The following is a 23,187-nucleotide window of genomic DNA, read 5'->3' on the forward strand; positions in this document are numbered from 1 at the left end:
GGAATAGTTCATATCTTTTAATCACTTATCAATTGGGGTATGGCTCCTTTTTTTTGAAATAAATAAATATGGCTCAGTTTCCTATATATTTGAAGCCTTATCAGAGGAACTTGCTTCAAAATTCTTTTAACAATTACTATTGCTAACTATATTTCCCCCCATTTATTCTCTTTCTCTTTTTATCCTATCACCCTCTCCCCTTTCCATTTACCATTCCCCTACTACCTTCCTGTTGCATAAGATAGATTTCTATACTCATATGGAGTGAATAGGTGATTCCTCTTTGAGCCAGTTGTGATGAGAGTAAGATTTGTTCACTCTTCCTCTCCTCCTCTTTCCCCCCTCCATTGTAGAAGATTTTTCTTGCTTCTTTTATGGAAGATAATTTACACCATTCTATTTCTCCCTTTCCATTTCTCCCAGTACATTCTTCTTTCACCCTTTAATTTTTAAAAAAATATTACCCTTCAAATTCTAACCACACCTGTGGCCATCATCTATATATACTTCTAACATTCGTAATAATGAGAAAGGTCTAATGAGTTACAAGTATCCTTCCATTTAGGAATGTAAACAGATTAACTTTATTAAGTACCTTATGTTTTCCCTTTCTTGGTTACCTCCTTATGCTTCTAGAGTTCTGTATTTCAAAATTGTATTTTCTATTCAGCTCTGATTTTTTCATCACAAATGCTTAAAAGTCTTCTAATTCATTGAACATCCACTTTTCCCCTGTAAAATTATACTTAGTTTTGTTTGACAGGTAATTTTAATTCTAGCTCCATTGCTCTCTGGAATATCCTATTCCAAGTCCTCTAGTCTTCAGTCCTAGCAGAAGATGCTAGATCTTGTGTTATTCTGACTGTAGTTCTACTATATTTGAATTGTTTCTTGATAGATGCTTGAAATTTTTTGTCCTTGACCAAGGAGTTCCAGAATCTGGTTATAATATTTTTGGGAGTTTTCTTTTTACATCTCTTTCAGGAGGTGATTGGTAGATTCTCTCAATTTCTATTTTGCCTTCTGATTCTAGAATATCAGGACAGTTTTCCTTGATAATTTCTTGAAAGATGATGTGCAGGCCCTTTTTTGATCATGACTTTCAGGTAGAGCTATACTTATAAAATTATCTCTTCTGGATCTGTTTTTCCAGATCAGTTGTTTTTCCAATAAGATATTTCACATTGAATGGATCCAACCATTCTGGAGAGCAATTTGGAATTATACTCAAAAAGTTGTCAAATTGTACACACCCTTTGATCCAGCAGTGTTACTTATATCCCGAAGAGATATTAAAGAAGGGAAAGGGATCTGTATATGCAAAAATGTTTATGGCAGTCCTTTTTGTAGTGGCTAGAAACTGGAAATTGAATGGATGCCCATCAACTAGAGAATGGTTGAGTAAATTATGGTATATGAATGTTATGGAATATTATTGGTTTGTAAGAAATGACCAGCAGGATGACTACAGAGAGGCTTGGAGAGACTTACATGAACTGATGCTGAATGAAATGAGCAGAACCAGGAGATCATTATACACTTCAACAACAATACTATATGAGGATCAATTCTGATGGATGTGGTTCTCTTCAACAATGAGAGGATCCAAATCAGTTTCAATTGATGAGTGATGAACAGAACCAGCTACACCCAGAGAAAGAACACTGGGAAATGAGTGTGGACAACAACATAGCATTTACACTCTGTTACTGTTTGCTTGCATTTTTGTTTTTCTCCCCAGGTTATTTTTACCTTCTTTCTAAATCTGATCTTTCTTATGCAGCAAAATAACTATAAATATGTATCAATATATTGTATTTAACATGTACTTTAACATATTTAACATGTATAGGACTACCTGCCATCTAGGGGAGGGGGTGGAGGGAAGGAGAGGAAAAGTTGGAATAGAAGTTTTTGCAAGGATCAATGTTGAAAAATTACCCATGCATATATTTGGCAATAAAAAGCTATAATAATAACAAAAAAAGATATTTCACATTTTTCCTATTTTTTCATTCTTTTGGTTTTATTTTATTGTATTTCTCATGCATGTCTCTTTTTTTTTTTTTCTCATGCATGTCTCATAAAGTCATTTGCTCAATTCTAATTTTTAAGGAATTATATTCCTCAGTGAGCTTTTGTACCTTCTTTCCCATTTGGCCCATTTTGCTTTTTAAGGCATTCTTCTTCTCATTAGCTTTTTGCATCTCCTTTTGTACCACTCTCAATTCTCTTCCTAATTTTTCCTCTATCTCTCTTACCTGATTTTCAAAATCACTTTTGAGCTCTTCTATGGCTTAAGCCCAATTCTTCTTTTTCTTGGAAGTTTTGGATGTAGGAACTTTAACTTTGTTATCATCTCCAGTGTGTGTTTTGATCTTCTTTTGTTATCACAGTTACTTTCTATGGTCAGAAGCTTTTTTCCTGTTGCCTGCTCCTTTTCCTAGCCTATTATTTGGCTTTTAACTCTTTGTCCAAGTAGGACTCTGTTTCCAGGGTGCACTGTCCCAAGCTGTTTTCAGAGATCCTTCTGGGGACCCAACTACAAGCTCTCTTTTTGGCCTTAGAACTTTAAGGAGGGTCCCCTCCCCACTGTGACTGTAAGATCTGTTGTGCTAAAGCAAGAGTCCTTGTTCAGGCCTAGGAAAGAGACTTCCTGAGAGCTGAGGCCTCTGGAAACTGCCATCATTGCCCATGCCCACTCCTGGTTTGCTGGCTTCCCAAGGCCCTCTCACCCTACTGACAAACCTTTCCTGCCGATCTTCCAAGCAGTCTTTGGTGCTTCTGGGCTGAAACTGCCAGTGCCACTGCAGATCCACAGGCCCAAGGCCTATTTGTTGACACTGGGGCCCAAGCTGGGGCCACGGCTGGACTCTTACTGTGGTGCCACAGACCTTTCCTGCTGACCTCTCAAGTTATCTTCATCTGGAAAATTGTCCTACTCCAGCTTTTTGTGCATTCCGATGCCCTCAAATTTGTTTAAAGTCATTGTTTAAAGGAGTTTGGAGTAGTTTGTGGAACAGGGAGTTCCTGCCTTTGCTCTGCCATCTTGGCTCTGCCTCTCCAGATGGAAGGTAATTTCAAAGGGAAGGTGATAGAGCAATGAAGAGTGGGAAGGACTGAGAAATTCTTCATAGAGAAGGTAGGATTTAAATTGAGTCTTGAAGAAGAGCTAAGTGGTAGCGATAAAGAAGAGATCATTCTAGGTTGTGAGGACAGTCTAAAGAGAGAATAGGAAGAAAGTATTGTGGGCAAAGAACAAAAAGTAAGTTTAGATGGTGGAATGTTTAAAGAGTGGTAAAGTATGAGACTGGAAAAGGTAGGAATGGGCCAATGTATAAAAGGTTTTACATGCCAGAGGACTTAATAATTGAACATGGAGGTTAAAAGGGGAATAATGAGGAGTCAAGGATGACCCTGATATTGAGAACTGAATTGTTCATCTTTCATTTTTTGAAGAGAACCAATGAAATCATGGGGTAATGTCTTAATGTGCAAGGTTGAGGTTATTTTGGATTTAGGTGAGGTGTAGCTGTAAAAAATTTTCAGCTTATTCTTTCTTCTGGAGTCATCAAAGTCCAGTGGCAAAACAGATCACTGGCCATGAACCAGAAGGCAGTGGATGACTTTGGCAGCTTGCATGCCAGCTCAAGATCTAAGTGCTCTACAATGGCTATTTCTATTGCCTTCATGGCCATTGGAACAAATTGTTCTCATCTACTTATTTCATTGAGGAAAGTCTTCATGCTTAGGGAGACTTAGGGAGACATGCTACTACCTTATCAATGGCTCTGAGGCCCACTGGTGACTCTCAACCTAATGTAGCCCATCTGCCGAGATGATTTTTACTGAGGCATGGTCACTGCATGTTATAGCTTCTTGGAGCCACAGGAGAGAGTTGAATGAAAAGTGGGCTCCAAGGGTGGATGAGCAGTTTTAAAAAGGGCTTGGTAAGCTCTCATATTAGAGGTGCTAGACCTCCTTGACCACCTTAGACAGCCCATGTAGATGGCATACTAGGTTAATGATTGAATAATGACTCTCAATGTAAGAAGTAGGTAAGAAAAAAATTCAAAGCAAGTAATAGTTCACTCAATTATAGAAGATAGCATCAATAAAAACAGTCAATGAGTATTCCATATATTCAGAGAAAATAGATTTCAGGGGCAGCTAGGTGGTATGATGAATAGAGCACCAGCCCTGAGGTCAGGAGGACCTGGGTTCAAATCTGGTCTCAGACACTTAACACTTCCTTGCTATGTGATCCTGGGCAAGTCACTTAATCTCAACTGCCTCAGAAAAAAACAAAAAACAAAAAATTAAATTCATTTTCTAGTTTTCAATTGGTGGGATCATTAACAGAGAAAAGTTAGAAGGAAGAATGGATTAGAAGAAAATGAATTTTGTTTTTGACATTTTTGTTCTTCAAAAAGTAAATGGAACAAAGGGGTGAATTCTATTATGGATGTGATTCTCATCAACAAATTGATAGAAATAAGAACCTTTGGGAATAACCAACCACTTCTTCCTTGAGTCTATGATAGAGAAAGAAAGGAAAACCAAGTATAATCCAATACACACTCTAAATTTGGGGAAAGCAGATTTCAAAGAATTTAGATCAAATATAGGGAGAACTGCATGGAATAAAGAGCTGCAAGGAAAGTCAATTAAAGTTGAATAGGAAACTCAAGAATTAAATTTTGAAGACATGAGTGCAAAACATTCTGCTATAGAAAACAAATAGAAACTTTGGAAGGCATTGATTTGGATATATTATGAACTAACACTAAATTTTTTTGTATTTCTCTTTTTTTCTCTTCAATTTTATTTTTAGCTCAAATTTTCTTAATCTCACATTTCTTCCCCACACTGAAAAAGGAAGAAATATAAGAACTGTTATAAATATGTATAGTCAAGTGAAACAAATTCTTGCCTTAGCTATGTTTTCTGAAAATGCCTCAGTCTCTATTCTGAATCCACCCTTTATCTAGATAAAGTTGGGTAGCATGTTTCATCAAATTCTCTGGAATTGAGGTTGGTCATTATGTTGATCAGAGCTGCTTGCTTCAAAGTTATGTGTCTTTATACTACTGTTACTGTAAAGACTGTTCTGGTTCTGGACACTTTGCATCAGTTCACATAAGTTTTCCCAAATTTCTTTAAAACTATGACCATCATTTCTTACAATATAGAAGTATTCCATCACATTCATACAGTATGACTTGTTCAGCCATTCCCAATTGAAGGCCTTCTCCTCCTCCTCAGTTTCAAATTTTTTTCTATCACAAAAGTGTAGCTATTAATATTTTAGTATAAATGGGTCTTTTCCCTGCTTCTTTAATCTCTTTAGGGAATAGACCCAGCAGTGTTATTACTGGCTCAAAGCGTATACACAGTTTAATAATTTTCTGGGCATAACTCCAAATTGCTTTCCAGATTGGTTGGACCAGTTCACAGCTTCACCAACAACAGAACTATTTTCCCACGGTTTCCTGGCATTTATCATTTTCCTTTTTTGGTCAATTTTGTCAACCCAAAGGACATGTTATAGTACCTCAGAATTGTTTTAATACATATTTTTCTAATTTTTAGTGATTTAGAGAATCTTAAAAGTATGGGTATTAATAGTTTGGATTTCTTTTTTCTGAAAAATGTCTATTCATATCTTCTGAACAGTTATCAATTGAAGAATGATTCTTTTTTTTTTTTTATGATTCTAATAAAATAGATTCAGTTGCCTAAATATTTTAGAAATGAGATCTTTGTCAGAGAAACATGATGCAAAGATCCCCCCTTTCCTACCTGGTTCTCTTTTAATTGGTTTTCTTTGTGCAAAAACTTTTAAATTTTATTTAACCAAAATTGTCTATTTTATCTTCTTTGAAGCTCTTATTTGGTTATGAATTCTTCTGTTCTAGGTCTGAAATGTAATTTCTTCCATCTTCCTCTAATTTATTTGTGATATCATCCTTCATATCTAAAGCATGTCTCCATTTGGAACTTACCTGTATATGTGATATGAGACATTAATCTATGTGTAGTTTCTGTCAGACTACTTTTTAGTTTTCCCAACCATTTTTATTGAATGATGAATTTTTCTTCAATAAATGACATTTGGGAGTTTATCAAATATTAAGCTACTGTACTCATTTGCCTCTACATGACATATCTAGATCTGTTCTATTGACCAATCTTTTACCTGATACCAAATGAGTTCAATGATTATGCCTTTGTAGTGTGGTTTCAAATATAGTATTGCCAGGTGTTTTTCCTTCCATATTTTTAAATTAATTTTTTGTTGAGATTCTAGGCCTTCTGTCTTTCAGATAAATTTTGATATATTTTTTTCTAGTTCTATAATCTTTTGGTAATTTGATGAGTAAAGTGCTGAACAAGTAAATTAATTTAGACAGTATTTATTATATTAGCTTATCCTATTAATCTAGCAATTAATAGTTCTACAATTATTTAGATGTCTCTATTTGTATAAAAGGTGTTTTGTAACTGTGATGATACAGTTTCTAGGTATATTTTGGCAAGCAGGTTCCCAAGTATTTTATGGTATCTGTAATTATTCTAAATATAATTTCTCCTATCACTTCTCATTGGATTTTGTGTTAAGGTATAAAAATAGTATTAATTTGTGTGAGTTTATTTTATATCCCAAATCTTAGTTGAAGTTGTACAGAATTTTAGTTGACTTTAGGGTTTTCTAAATAAACCATAAAAATGTGACTTTCCCTTGGTTTTGCCTATGTTTATTTCATTTCCTTTTTTTGTTTTCTTGTAATAAATAAAATTTCTAGTATTATTTGAATATGGACATCCTTATTTTACCTGTGATATCTTATAGTTTATAGATATTACAGAGAAAGCTAGCTCTTAGTTTCAGATTGGTTATTTTAGATTATACATATCACATTAAAGAAAGCTCTGTTTATTTATATGCTTTTAAGTGTCTTTTGACAGGAATGGGTGCTGTAGCTTGTCAAAAAATTTTCTTCATGTATTGAAATAATCATGATTTTCACTTTAATTAATGACACAGTCAATTGTGTTGATGGCTTTCCTATTATTGAAGCCCTGCATTGATAAATACAACCAGATCATAGTATGTAATCTTTGTAATATGTTTCTTTTGTCTCTTTACTGATGTTTTATTCAAAAATTTAAATCAATATTTGTTAGGAATTTTGATCCATACTTTTCTTTCTCCCTTAATACATTAAACTTTTATTGTTATTTTTGATGAGGCAATTGGGGTTAAGTGACTTGTCTGAGTCACACAGCTAGGAAGTGTTAAGTATCTGAGACCAGATTTGAACTGAGGTCCTCCTGACTCCAGGGTTGGTACTCTATTCACTGTACCATCCAGCTGCTCCAAGTTTTTTTTCCCTTTCTTTTCTTTTCTTTCTTTATTCTTTCTTTCTTTCTTTCTTTCTTTCTTTCTTTCTTTCTTTCTTTCTTAAGAATTTAGATGTTATGCCACTTGGTATACATATGGTTAGTAATGATATTAATTGTGTCTCTCAGCAAAATATATTTTTCCTACTTATCTCTTTCAACTAGGTCTTTTTTTTCCTGCTATTTTGTCTGAGGTCATGACTGCTAACCCTGCCTTTTTTTTTTTTAACTTCAGTTGAAACATAATAGGATTCTGCTCCATCTCCTTATATTATCTCAGTATTTTTAATGCTGTGTGTTTCTTTTAAACAGCTTATTGTTGGATTTGTGTTTTTAATCTATTCTGCTATCCTTTTTCATTTTATGAGTAAGTTCATACCATTCACAGTTGTTATTGTCAAACTATTTCCTTCCATGCTAATTTGTTGGTTTTTCCTCTCTTTGTTTTATCCCTGCACTTTAAAAATTTGTTTTGTTCCTGACTAAACTTTTTTCTTTTCCTGTTTTCCTGTTGGGTGAAATGTATTTCTATAATTAACTCTGTGTTTATTTCCCTCCTTTGACCAGTTCTGATGATAGTGAAGTTCATTATTCATATGCTCCCCTCACCACTCTTTTTTTTTAAAAATATACTTTTATTTATCTACCCAGTTATATAAAATGATTTTTGCTATTTTTTTTTCTTTTCCTTCCTTGTCCCTTCCCCCAAAGGGAATTTTCTTCTTTCTTTCTATTTTTCTTTTATGATTAAGATGACAGAATCACTCTCAGGCTGTCTAATTTAGATTCCCTTTATGATCCCTGGGAATGCTGGAGTTCTGAAGAGATACATGTATCATCTCTATAAAAATATAAGCAGTTTAACTTTGTTTTGTCTCTTATAATTGCTCATTTGTGTTTATCTTTTTAGGCTTCTCTTGACTTGTGTTTGTATATAAAATTTCCCATTCAGACCTGGTCTTTTCTTCAAGAATTCTGGAAAGTCCTCTATTTCATTAATGATCCATTTTTTTTCTTCTCCTTGTAGGATTAATCTGGATAAATTATTCTTGGTTTTAAGACTAGATTTTTTGCCTTCTGGTGTTTTTGGCACAGTGGACTTGGGCTTTGAATCAGGAAGATCTTCAAATTCAGTGTCAGATTTTTACTTGCTGTGTGATATTGGGCAAATCTCTTAACATCTGCCTGCCTCAACTGTAAAATGGGAACAATAATAACACATATCTCCCAGAGTTATAGTAAGGATCAACTGAGATATCTGTGAAGCATTTAGCACAGAGCCCAGCACAAAGAAGGTAAATAAATGCTTTCTTGATTTGGAACCATGTGTAAAGGGTAATCAAATTGTATATACCCTTTGATCCAGTAATATCATTACTAAGTTTGTATCCCAAAGAGATCATAAACAAGGGAAAAGGATTTAATGTTAAAAATATTTACAGCACCTCTTTTTGTAATGGCAAAGAACTGGAAACTGAAAGGATACCAACCTACTGGGAAACAGATGAACAAATTACAGTATATGAATGTAATGGAATACTATTTCTCCTGTAAGAAATGATGAGCAGGACAATTTCAGAAAAACCTGGTACAGGAAATGATGCTGAGTGAAATGAGCAAACAGCAACATTATGGGATGATCAGTTCTGATAGATTTAGCTGTTCTCAATAATATGATCTAAGATAACAACAAAAAGAATCATGATGGAAAATGCTGTACACATCTAATGAAAGAAATGATGGAGCCTAAATGCAGATCAAAGCATATTATTTTCACTGTTTTTGTTTTTTTCAGGAATACAAGAATTTTCTCTTTTGATTTTGTTTTTTTTTTTACAATATGATTAATATGAAAATATGTTTAACATGACTGCACATGTATTATCAATATCAGATTGCCTGCTGTTTTAGGGACAGGGAAAGGGAGGGAGGGAAAAAAAATTAGAACTCAAAATCTTATAAAAAAATGAATGTTGAGGGGGCAGCTAGTCAGCTCCAGAGTTAGAACAAAGTGAGTTTAAATCTGACTTCAAACACTTAACACTTTCTAGCTATGTGACTATCGGCAAATCACTTAATTCCAAATGCCTTTCTTTTTTTACATTTGCCTTTAAAATTTTTGAGTTTCCATCCAATTTTCTTTCTCATTTTTTCAATCTGATTTTTCTCGTACACCATGATAAATGTGAAATATGTTTAGAAGAATTGTACATGTTTAACCTATACTGGATTACTTGCTATCTAAGGGAGAGAGGAGAAGGGGAGAAAGGGAAAAAATATGGAACCCAAGATTTTGCAAGGTGTGAATGTTGAAAACTATCCTAGTATGTATTTTGAAAATAAAAGGCTATTATTAAAGAAAAATATAATTTAGCTCTTTTTAAAAATTCTCATTTTATCTTTCCAGAAGTGTTCCAGTTGCACTTACACTCAAACTTTATTTCTCTTTTAGCCTTTACTTACACACGTTTTCATATAATATTTTTTGAGTTTGTATCTTGCATTTGCTTGCTGCCATAATACTTTGTTATGATAGGATCCTTTAAAAAAATTTTCTCATTTATCTTCCCCACTTTTTTATTTTATCTTACAACTAGATTCTATAAATATCTGGAGAGAATATATGGCTTAGTTTCTGTCCTTTTGTCCTGTAAGCTGTTCTCTTGGAATACTGATTATTGCATTATCCCAGATCTCAAAGATAGCTTAGGCAATGAACCTCCAAATTTTCAGTACTCCCAGTGTGATATGATCTAGGGCAAAATCTTCTTACCAGCTTGGCAATCTGTGTTTCATATTTTCTACTCAGGTTTGAGTCTAGGACAGAATTCTGTCAATTTGTCCTCAAGTTCTAAGTCTGGAAGTTTCAGTAGATTGCTGCTAGACTCACTTATTATTAATTCACTATGAAGCTCTGCAGGTTCATTTAATTGAACTGCTGGTTCCCCTTTGGTCTGGTATTCCTGCCCTCATTATTCAGGGCAGGATAGAAGTGAATCCTTGCTCTGTTTTTCTGATCAAAGCCACATAGCTACTATTTGCTTTGAAACTCATGCAGGGTCCATAACCGTGACTATAATTTTCTGTCATTCCTAGGGACAGGTCCCTCCTTTATTAGGCCCTGATCAGGGACCCAGAACTAGGTGGTAAGTGACATAGCTGCTAGATAGTACCAATTTTTGCAATCTGTATTACTTCTGAAATCCCCTGGGACCTTTTCTTGCTGCAGGGTCAAGTCTTGATTTTCTAGATGAGCTCCTGGATTCTTTAATCTCCACATAGTGTTTGTTACTGAACAGACACCAATCCTACTATCTTGCAGATCTCTCTGGCTACCTAAGATGACCAGGGCTGGAAAAATAACTCATTGATTTTTTTTTTTCTGGCATCTGCTGATCAGAATTCAATTTGGTATATTTTCTAGTTCACTGGGAAGAAGGTGTAATGGAAATGATAGGCTGTACTTCTACTCTATCATTTTGACTCCACCTCCTGAGCCATTCTAAATTTAGTTTTTAAAAAGATATATATGGAAGATGGAAGCCATGATAAATACTAAAGCATGGAATAATCTTATAAAAATCATATCATAAGAAGAGCTAAAGCTTGGACTAAGCTGAGACTATTAAGGAAAGTTAAGGACAAATACATGGTCTGTTTTTTGTTTTTGTTTTTTTTTAGCTGTAATAGTAAAGTGCGTTCATGAAGGAATTAGATGTAATGGCTGTTGGGATGGACCAAGACAAGTATAACTGAGATCTGAAAGAAAGCATTGTTACTTAATTCTTGATCTTGCATTTGTTTTTAATTCCTAAAAAAGGAATGGAAGCATAAAAGCAGCTAATATGGAGATTATCCTCAAGAAAACAAAAAAGATAGCTGTCTTTGATGAATCCCAGTAACTTTGCCCAGATGAATTATATCTTTAGGGAATGAAAGAATGGTGGATGAATTTTCAATGATATTTGAGAGATTATGGCAAGCAGGTAAGGTCCCACTGGACTAGAAAAAAAGCAAATATTGTTCTTATTTTCATAAAGGGATTAAGAATTATGGGACAGTGAGTTTGATTTTATTTCTGGGAAAATTCTTGAATGTATTAAGAGGATTAGTGAACATCCAGAAAAGGAAGAAAAAAATTCATAAAAATTAATATGTTCATTAAGAAAAAGTTATATAATATTAAATCTTATTTACTTTTTCATAGAATTATAAACTAGATAGATAGCTTAAGGGAATACTGTAGTATAGTTTACTAAAATTTTAGTGAAGTTGCTTTATGAAACATCTCAAGTTATTCTTGTGGAAAAAGATGAAGGAATGTAGATTATATAATATTGTTAAGTGGAATGGGTTGAATGGACGAACTCAAAAAAGAGGCATTAATATTTCCATTTCACTTGGAAAGAAAGTTCTAGCGAAGTTCCTCAGAGCCCTCTACTGGCTCTATGCTGTTTAACAAAATCAATGACAGTATCTTAATCAAACCTGCCAAGTTAGGATTGGGTAAGCAACCATATTGGATGATCTAACAGATTTAAAATAGTATCTGAACAGGCTAGAATACCAGGCTGAATCTAAAGAAGTAAAGTTATATAAGGAATATATATAAAGTTTTATGTTCGGGTTTATGGAATTAATTTTGCAAGTATAAGCTAGGGAAAGTATGGTTAACCTGTAATTTGATGACAGTCTATCTGTACTATGCTTTGGCTTGACAACATCCAGAAGATTCTTTTCTGCCCACCACTTTTTAAGAGAAGCACTGATAAGCTGAAAAGCATCCAGAGTAGAATGGTAAAAGTCTTTTGAGTCCCTTTAGCCTAGAGAAGAGAAGGTACAGTAGGGAACATGAAAGCTTTCTTCAAGTACCTAAAAGACAGTCATATAGAAGGATCAAAATTTTTTATTTGGGATTCAGAAGGCAGAACTAAGATTAACAGTTGAAAGTTGCAAAGAAGGAAATTTAAGCTTAATATAAGACTAAAATGCCTAATCATTACAGCTATTCAAAAGTAGGATGGCTTGCTTTAGAAGATTGTAGGTTCCCTTTCAATAAAGATCTTCCAACAAAGGTTGTATGCCCACTTGTGAAGCATGATGTAGTGAGGTCCTTTTTCAGGTATGGTTTAGACTAGATGGATTTAGACTTTCTGTGAAAATCATAAGATTGCAGAATCATAGAAACCATGAGAGGGAAGAGATTCAAAAAGGAAGAAATGATTTATAACAATAAAATAGATTATTTGGAACCTAAACTGTCCTTGCCCTGAAGGAACTTACAATTAATTTTATTTCAGCTCATGCATAATAGATTTTTTTTTTTACTCTTTTATCTTTTACTCTATATGTATCATTCTGCTTTAAATGTGTTTCTTATAAATAATATATTGTAGAATTCTGGTTTTTCATTCAGTCTGCTATCCAGTTTTTGTTTTTTATGGGAGAATTCATCCTATTCACATTTACAGATGAAATTACTAAACCTGTATTTCCCACCATTTTATTTTCCCCAAGTAATATTTTTCTCTTTCCTTTCCCCTTTTCTTTTCTCCCCAGTATTTTGCTTCTGACCATTACTTCCCTCAAACAGTCCTCCCCTTTTATAGCCACTTTCACTTTTCTTATGCCTTCACCTTCTACTTCCTTACAATTTAAAGAAAAGATAGATATGTATAAATTTACTTTGTTTATAAACAAAATATTTCATATAAACTCTATAGGTACAAAGAAAAAGCACGTTAGTAGTAATCTCATCAGGATTTTCCCTGGACTTAAATTAGGATGGTTTTCAATCTACCTGACAATTCCGTAGACGATGAGCCCACGTAGGAGTATGTGGAAGAAGTGGTTGCAGAGGGACAGGAAAAGGGTCTTCAGCTATTCTGAAAAGACAACATATACATCAATGGCCAAGAGAAAAAATATTTTAAAATATTTTGCATTGCTTTGCTACAGTCAGAGTACAAAATGCTAAGACAATGGATGGAGTTTTATACATCGTTATCAGAAATACACTGTATAAAGGAATTTTATAGATTACCTTTTTTTTTTTTTAGTAATCATATATAATTGATATGAAATTATGCATTTTAAGACTGCTAATACCTTTATCTCCCTAAATACTGAGTTTCACAGAATATTCTTCAATACAATCTGCAGTCATTACAAAATCAGTTATATTATATATCTGGGTCCTACACTTACTCTTTAGTACAAATCATTTAATGAAACATTTTTATTTGATTTCATGAGTAATTACAGAATCCAATCTAATTTGTCAAATTAGGGGTAAAAACAAGTATGATTTTCTTAACCAAAAAACTTTTTGAGAAGACAAAAACAAAACAAGAGAATACAAAGCATATAAGTCTTATCATAGAGTAACATAAACAATAGTATTTTGAGGTAAGCAATAAGTAACTCATCTTTTTGAAAGCTTATTAGCAATAAATTGTTTTTATAATTCTACAACATAAAATAGCCAGGTGTCAAAAATGAAGCTTTGGGAAGCTATACCTTCTGAAACAGTATGAAACTATATATCTATATCTATATCTATCTAGATATCTATTTAGATAGATAGATATAGATATAGATATATTTGCTGAGGCAATTGGGGTTAAGTGACTTACCCAGGGTCACACAGCTAGGAAGTGTTAAGTGTTTGAGACCAGATTTGAAATCAGGTCCTCCTGACTTCAGGGTTAGTGCTTTATCCACTGTGCCACCTAGCTGACCCCTCAAACATACTTTTTAAATAAATCAAGACTTACATATTTAATAATAAATGAATTACTAAACTTTTTCATATTAGGCCATCTTAGAAAACAAATAATTTGGAAAAGATGTCCATGATGCTAGATGAGTTCTTTCCCTATTGACCTACCTAGTTGCTGTCTTTTTAGGCAAGGAGAGGGATGCTTGTGGATGAAGAATATAACTACTGGTATTGTCTGCTATAGCAGTCACTGCTACAGTCTGTAAGTGTCCATCAGTGGTATTCTCTTCTGAAATATCTTAACAACAACAACACAAAATAATCTTGTTTAATAACATCAAGGGAATGTAGGTAACTATAATTTTTTCTCTTTTGGAAAAGCAAGAATTGTAGTTAAGATAAAGGTGGCAAAACAAAATATTTCACTGAGAATTTTCTAAAATAATTTGTTTTAAAATTTATAATGCTATTACTTTGTATTTTTAGGATTTAAGTTGGGAAACCAAGACATAAATCAAAAAAAAAAAAGTAGAAACAGCTGTGACAACTATCATTTCAAAGTACCATAATACTTTCAAAATGCACATTTTTGTACATGTGTTCATGTCTCACTTTTAAAAGTTCCCTTTATAAAATGTATTGCGACTGCTAACCTAGATCATGAAATAACACTAATGTCACCGTAATGCCACTATCATAAATTATTATTAAAATAGCAAAGAAGTAGAGCTACAATTTTACAAGAGAAAGAGCTAAAGTACTGGAAAAACATTAAGTTGGCAGAAAAAGAAAAAAATCATTATTTGAAAAAAGTTTAATTTCAAAAATTAGTTAATACAAAAAATATCAATGAGAGTGAACTAAAAAATAGAACTGAGAAAGTGAAAAGGAAGTCAGAATAAAAAGAGGAAGAGCCTGGAGCCCCTTTAAACAACTAGAGGACAAAGGAGGGTAGAAAGTGCAAGGAGCAGAGAAAAAACAATAGTTGGGGAGGAAAAGGTATGAGTCACATGCTCATATACAAATAATCAATCCACCCACAAACAAATGCAATACTCCTCCAGTACCTGTTGGCTCTATGTCTTGTTATTAGCATTATTAATATTACTATTGAAAATTTATTTTATGCTCACTGGTCCTTTGAGGAGGAAGCAGGAGTCAACCAGCTTCACAGACTTCCAAACTGAAATAGACAGTTAACGTAGACAAACGTTGGAAAATGAACTTGAAATTTATTTGGACCAAGCATCTTTGTCTAGTTCATTAATATTCACAATCCTACCTGAAGAAATCAATTTTAACATTGACTTCTCTGAAAGGATTTTCTGAAATATGTGCTTGATCATTAAAAAAAAAAAAAAAAAAAAAACCCAGGTTCCCCAAACAATATTCATATTACTCACCTTGAGGACTGGTCACATCTAGGAGCTGCCCCTGAGGAATGATAACTTGCGCCATTCCTGTCTGAGTAGATGGAATTACATGAAGCACCTGTCCATTTTCTGACGGACTAGTAACAATCATCTTGAAAATGAGAGGGAAAAAAAAGCCAACGTATACTCTTATACTTCTTTAATAAAATTATTTCTTTGTCAGTCACTTATCGGTATTCTACTTACACAATATCTTTCATGTCAACTCTTTTCATCATGCATACTATATACTATCCTAATTCTGGTGTCAGTAAATCTAATCTTGTCTGCACTATTATAAGAGCATCCAATGTCTCCTCCTTTAAACGTTCATTCATAGCACAGCCAAAAGTCTTCGTAAGTCAAAATCTAATTATATCATTCCCCTGGCTCAAAATCCCCCAGGGTTCCTCATTGTCTAAAGCCTCTGGAAGTCTGGTGAAAACTATATACCACTTCATAAAACAATGGCTTCAAATACATAAAATGCATAGGATTACATAGAAAACCAATTATATAAAAATACAGTTTTCAGAATGTTAAAATAACAAGTTATTCATCTTAAGAATTCTCAGTCTAAAGAATAACTTCACAGCTTGATATTTGTGGTTCTCCACCATATACTTCTAACCTACATAACCAGGTTTATGTTACTTTACTCCTGTTCACATGTTCAATGTCTCACCCAAACTGGATTACCTGCTATTCAGTCTCACCTTGCTCTTTTTCATCTTGGTATATATGCTATAATCTATTCATAGAACACATTCCCTCCTCATGTCTGCTTGTTTAAATTCCTCCTTCAAGGACCACTGTGGGCCACTACTCTCCATGAAACCATCCCTGATTTTCTGATCACTGTAACTTTCTCTCATACTTTTATAGTGTTTTGTCTAAACTCATATCTTCCCTTATGGCATACTTATTTGTACACAGAAGGCAATTAATGAGTTTAAAAATGTATTTATTATACATAAAATTTCCTCCACTAAAATCTTAATTCATTGTTTAATTGTGATATAAAGATAACCTTATTTCTTTTTAAAGGTTATATCAGAAAAATTCAAATTTTGACAGGTTCTGCCAAGCAGGAAAGGCTTTGAGTATTGTGTACAGATCAACTGTATATATGTTGTTTGAGGATGAGTTTAGCAAATTTTAGAGAAGCTCATCAACAAACTGGCCAGACGATGATAAATTTTTCAATTACAGAAATCTTTTAAAACCACTTACTAAGTTACAGTATGGTTACAATCTGTATTGGAAGAGAGATAATAGACCAATAAAAATGTAGATTCTTAAAGTATTTAATCATATAGCACCTAATTATTTAAAAAAAAATCTAAACAAATTGGCCAGAAAAAATTCTTAATGCTACTTGAGTTATGACACACTTTTGCCCTGACAAATATGGTTTTATATAGTAACTTGTCCGACACTCTTAATTTGACTTAATTGCTTTACCCAAGAGTTTCTACTATCACATAACCCTCTTTTCCCAATAGGTCTTTTACACTCCCCTGCCTCTAGGTGGCAGGAGATACCACATAAATTGCAAATAACCCACTAGTTATTCCTCCTACTTATACTATATACTATATATCCTATATACTCCTACACTTCTCTGCATAGCAGAGTTAACACTGCAGATATTGCAGATACTCTATACTTTGAAAAGTTCTTGATAATGGTATTTCTAACTTTGGGGGAAAAGCCACAAAAGAAACGGGATAATAATTATAAAAATTTCACAGACAGAATTTGGCTAATATTATCTCACAAGCCTAGTAAGTTTCTTAGAAAAACCTAGACAGCGTGGGATTATGATAAAGTCCTGGGTCAGGAATTAGTGGACCTAGGTTGGAGTTCTGTCTCTGTATGATTTTAAGCAAGCTGTTTATTTCTTCATATATAAAACAAAGATAACATTTGTATGTTATACCTCATAAAATTTTTGTGACAATTCAAAATATTAAAAAGAGCTATAATTGTCATTGTTATTACAATTACTACTAATACAGGTTTATCGCACTCATTATTATAATAAAACCAAGTTGGCAAGTTTTGATGCTGCCACTTAGGTAAAATAAACATTACTGGTCACTGACAAGGAACCTCTCCATCTCCATCTGGAGTCTGGGAGATCTGAGTTGAAACCTGATCTAGACACTTTTTAGCTGTGTGATCCTGGGTGGCTCACTGTCTTTCTCTTGCTTCTATAAATAGGGGAAGTAATAGTACCTCTTTTCCAGGGCTATGCTCATGAGGATGAGATGTTGAGACTTGTTTTAATCTGACATAATAAACAATGAAAGATATGAGAGGGAGAGGTTATAGCTAATGCTCTTCCCCATGCTAGAAAGCACTTCCCAAATAGAAAAAGAAGTTTCCTCAGCATTTCTTCCTTATACTTTTACTTACTACCCATATAATCTTAGAAAAGTAACTTGATCTCTGACCATTCTTTTCTTCATCTGTAAAATAAGGTTACAGATCTAAATCTATGATACTATGATATCTCTTCCCTCTAAATCTTATGACTCTAAGTAACAGAACCTATGCCATAAACTCACTGGACATTCAAGAAATACTCTCTTGATTGTAGTAATATAGTTCTCCAAACTTAGCTGAGTAGCACAATTATTTTTCTATGAAAGTCAAATCAGTTCCTGCCCTTACTACGAAGGGACAATATGATGTAATGGGTTGAGCCCTGGATTTCAAATCAGAGGAAAGACCACTGCTACTTACTACTTGGTCTAGAGTTTTTGGAGGAAGCTGAATGATTAGATCATACCATTTGAGATGGCTTTCTGCTTTTCATTTTCCTCCTGACATTTTTCTCCTTTTTATCTGGAAAAGCTTCATAGAAAGCAAAGTATTACTTTTGTTACAAGTTTAAGTTGGCCAACTCCTTGGCTCAGCAATTAATTCTGGGCAATTCAATCACCCTCTCTGGGCCACATTTTCCTGAAGTATAAAATGAGGGGGCTGTACTAGATGACCGAGACTAAGGTCTCTTCCAGTTCTATGCATTGTCCAACTTCTTGGGACAAACCAAGGAGCTAAAGCATGAGTTAATCTGTATTCTTCACTTGAGTGATCTTGTCCTATTCCAAACTGTGGTCTTACATATTTCGTATCTTCTCTCTCTCCAAATCCTCCTATAGGTTTGCCACACTGTGTCTATTCAACATGTTGGGGGCCTTCCTCAAATTATCTTTCAATTAAACATGAGCTGTCAATTGTCCCCCACTTTTATTATATGACTGGTTCATCTTTTTTTTTTTTTTTTTTTTGGAGAGGTAATTAGGATTAAGTGACTTGTTCAGGGTCACACAGCTAGGTCTGATTTGGATGTGGGTTCTTCTGACTACAGGAACAGTACTCCACTGACTATCTATCTAGTTGCCCTGGTTCATCTTTTTTTGACAATACATTTCTTTGATCCACCTTTTATATGATTCTTCTTAATATCTTACTTGTAATGTGCTACCACCTATTTATATCTTCTTGTGCCTCTCCATTGATCATGGGATCCTTAATTTCACTTGTTCAGAGATTGTAGTATTTTTTGACTCACAGCCCCATAATCATTGCTGGGAGAATGCTAGTGATCTTAAAATGGGCTTTTGCTTTCCAGAGAAGCTTTTGAAATAATTTCCCAATTTCCCAAAGACAATTCATTTCTCTCTTTTCCTAATATTCAATTCTCAGCTCAACTCATGGTCCATTTTGTCTTTCCAAGACCTACTTGCATACATATTATATATATACTCACATGCATACATACATAAAGAAAAACATGAACTCTTTAAATTGTCCATCCAATTCGCATGGTTTGACCACAGAACATTCTATATTCACTTAGTTTTTCTTATGTATATCATTAATCCAAATTAATTTGAGTGATTATGGATCTCATTTAGCAGCTCTAAATACTCTAAGGTTCAATGCAATTAATTCAACTGTCATATACAAAAATGATTAAATACAAAAATCTCACCACCTGTAAAGAAAATCTGATTTCAATTGTATTAGATGACCTTTAGAGTGATGGTGATTCTCTAGCAAGTACACAGCTCAACATTTTGTGAATTATTTGATATCAATACTCAAAGGCTCAAAAAGGGTTATCTACAATATCTTTTAAAGATTCTTATGATTTTGACAAATGCAAGGAAAATATCTTATAGGAGAGCTGTTAAGATAGATCTATAGAATCAAATGCCTTTGTGGAGTTGATAAATCACAAGGACAGTGAAACAGGGTATTTTCTTTTTCTTTCCCAATATTGGGACTATATATTTTCTAAGTACTTCATTCAATGACAAAAGCTATGATCTTCTACAGAAAATCACTTGTAAAACTCTTATTCCCTTCCAAAGCCTTCATCAAGGAGGCCACTGATGTATATTATTCTCATAAAAATTTTATGAGTTGAAGGGGAAGCATCCGGGATCTATAATGTTCTCATAGTGCCTTTGGGATGAGGAGGCAATAAATGGGATTTTTTTCCCCATGCTTTTTGAATCTTCTTCTTCAAGTACCTTATGAAACAATCCTGTAATGCCTTCAGAATTGTCACCTTCAATACAGATCTCCTCTGTGCACATCTCCTTTCTTTAAAGCTATTTCAACTTCTGGAACTGTGCTGTTAACTAGTCAAATTAAATAATTCTGATGGCAAAAGGAGATTGCTATAAAAATCTTCACACATCCTTTCATCTTTTACTCTCCTTCAAATTTCATCTTTAAATACCTTCAAAATAGTTTTGTTTAATTGATCTTGACATGCTTTCCCCCACTACTTCCGTTCTAACAAGGCAATATTGTTCACAATCTCCTACTCATCATCTGTAGAGTTTTCTTTTTTTTTTTTTTAATAAAGCTTTTTATTTTCAAAACACATACATAGTTTCTGACTTTTACCCTTACAAAAATTTTGTGAATAAGTTTATATTTGCTTTAACTTTTATTTGCTTATCAGTAGGTCAAGTATTTGTCCTCTTAGGAAGTTTTTGGATTACCTTTCTGTTGCAGTAGCTAGTTTACACTTGTTAAATTTCTGTATAAAATTGTTAAAACAGTAACTCTAGATGTCCTTCCCTCAATTAATTTTTTGGGGAAAAGGGGGAGGTTTAAAAAGTTAACATTTCCTATATCTTCCATTCTTCTTGAAAGTATTGACAAATATAAAGGCATTATACTTTTGTGTAGTCTATAAGTCTTTGGCCTCACTAAATCTTTTTCCTGAACCATATTATCCAACAATTTTTTGGTAACATCATCTATTCCAACCTTTGTATTGAATTCACTGAGTGTAATATAAGCACATGCTTAATTTCTTCATAAAATTTCTCAACCTCTTTATTCTCTACAACAGATGTTAGTGAAAAAGTTGTAATTATTTTCATGATGGTCTCATGAGTCCCACAAATTTTGAAATGACACAGTCTATGAAATGTTTCTTATTGTCTTTGGGCACAAGATAAAAGCAACTTTAACAACCTGTTTATATGCCTTTTTAAGAAGAACTTATAAACTGTTTTTGCTTTTTATTAAGCTACAATTTCCTTCTCTGTTCTTGTTTGATTTAAAGTTTGAATGTTGAACATTATTCCAATAACATATATACTTATTTGATGGTTAGATTAGAAAAGAATTTCATATTTAGGATGGAAACATATAAATTAATGTTTAAAGGCTGTCTAAAAATTATGATTCTAACATCTTCTCCCTTTTCCATCATTCTACCACTACAGGGTTGGAATAAGAACCATTTGGTATTTTTCAGTTTGTTGGGTTCCTATCTGTGGTCAAGAAATTCATTATCAAGCAACCAATGTATTAACAAGTCTCTCTGTACTTAGCTAATCCTTGGAAAACTGATGTAGTCTGTGGTCAAGTTTACATTCTAATTATTTTCACTGTGATAGAGAACCTGCAAAAAGCAAAGCTTGTACTCTGTTGAGATAGCCTTTGTGAACTCAGCTCCATAACATGATTTCACTGTTATGTCGAGTCTAGCTAATAAAAACCTTTATTAAATATTTTCCCATCGGTTATTCACCCTTATCAAATTTTTCCAATAATTCCTTGCAAGTGTGTACATGTATATGTACACACATACACATCCCTCTAAAAATTTAGATTTTCATGTGTAAAATGAAAATATTAAAGTTTTTAATTTTTTCCTTTCATGAGCATCATCTCTGATCTCAAATAATCTTAAGAATTTGTAGATTTAGAAGTGGATGGAATGAAAATGGGCACTTAGTATATAATCTCTTCATTTTATAGATGAGGAACTGAGGCTTATAGAGAGAGGCTAAGTTACTTGCCCAAATTTGTATAGGTTGTTCAGGTCTTCTGATTCTGAATCCAGAGCTCTTCTTAAGAAAATGTCCTATTGTTCATTTATTCTTTCTACTATTTATTTCCAGTCTTTCTTCCATATCTATTTCATATTCTACATAAAACAATTCTTTAAGTCACTGGATCAAAAACTCTATTAAAAAGAGATTATGGGGGCAGCTAATTGGCGCAGTGGATAGAGTACCAGCCCTGAAGTTAGGAGGACCTGATTTCAAATCTGGTCTCAGATACTTAGCACTACCTAGCTGTGTGACCCTGGACAAGTAACTTAACCCCAATTGCCTCATCAATTAAAAAAAAAGGAAAAAAAGGAAAAAAAGGAAAAAAAAAAAAAGGGATTGTATTTACTTTAACTTTCTAGTCTCCTTAGCACTAATTACAATGCAATACACATAGAAGGAATGTGTGTTTGTGGAATTAATGTCCTTCCCTCATGTTTATCAGTCCATCATCTTATTAGAGGTATAAAAAAATTCATGTCTACACCCATCAACTTATTCCAAAAAAACCCTACAAATACTCCTTTCAAAGATAGTGTCATTATTATTTTTAATTTTATAGCTGATGAAGTTTGCCTTACTAACAAAAACAGGTTCAGGTAAAACCTAATTCTGAACAAATATCAACTGATGAAAAGTGCAACATAAAGTAATATTTAATTATAGAATTGCCTGGGCAACTTCATATTTAGAATACAAACATCTAATTTTCACTGGGTCCATTTCAATCATTCATAAAACAAGAATGTGGGGCTAAACGATCTCCAAGGTTCCTCTGAGTTTTAAATCCTGTGGTCTTAAAAAAACTGAAATTTAATAGAAGAATGTATATAATATTAGGTCCATATAGTTCTTTATTGGTGATTAGTATTTAACTTCATCCCTACAATCTTTTTTTTGGAAAGGTAAGATCTGAAAGGCAAAGCTGTTTACGCTACAATTTATGAAGCATTGTGAGCACTGGACTGTTTTCAGATATACTCACCATCTGTGTATTATAATCTCCTAGTGACTGAAGCTCATATTGAATAGGATGCCCATTTTGGTCTACTAGATGGAACTGCTCTGTGGAAAGAGACTGTGGCTGTGACAGCTGGACTGGTACATGCTGTGATGGGAGTGAATTATCTGCTACACCAACTGTGATGGGCAAAACTGCAGAAGAATCATTTTGTCCAAAGGAAGGATCCCTGGAATCCATGCAGGTTAGATGCTTTTGTATAGGAAAAACAAAATATCACTTCAATTCCCCTGAAATATATTGTTTCACAAA

General features: G+C 33.5%; 1 protein-coding gene across 1 annotated transcript in view; it reads right to left on the reverse strand.

The window, feature by feature from the left end:
* Nucleotides 1-23,187, reverse strand: part of CARF (calcium responsive transcription factor) — a 58,175-nt gene that overhangs the window by 23,515 nt on the left and 11,473 nt on the right. The window contains 4 exon segments of the mRNA XM_031958307.1: nucleotides 13,205-13,289; nucleotides 14,294-14,423; nucleotides 15,529-15,649; nucleotides 22,900-23,127. Coding sequence (XP_031814167.1) covers nucleotides 13,205-13,289; nucleotides 14,294-14,423; nucleotides 15,529-15,649; nucleotides 22,900-23,127 — 564 coding nt within the window.

The sequence above is a fragment of the Sarcophilus harrisii genome, chromosome 3 (assembly GCF_902635505.1).
Source record: "Sarcophilus harrisii chromosome 3, mSarHar1.11, whole genome shotgun sequence".
In the NCBI taxonomy this organism is placed as follows: domain Eukaryota; kingdom Metazoa; phylum Chordata; class Mammalia; order Dasyuromorphia; family Dasyuridae; genus Sarcophilus; species Sarcophilus harrisii.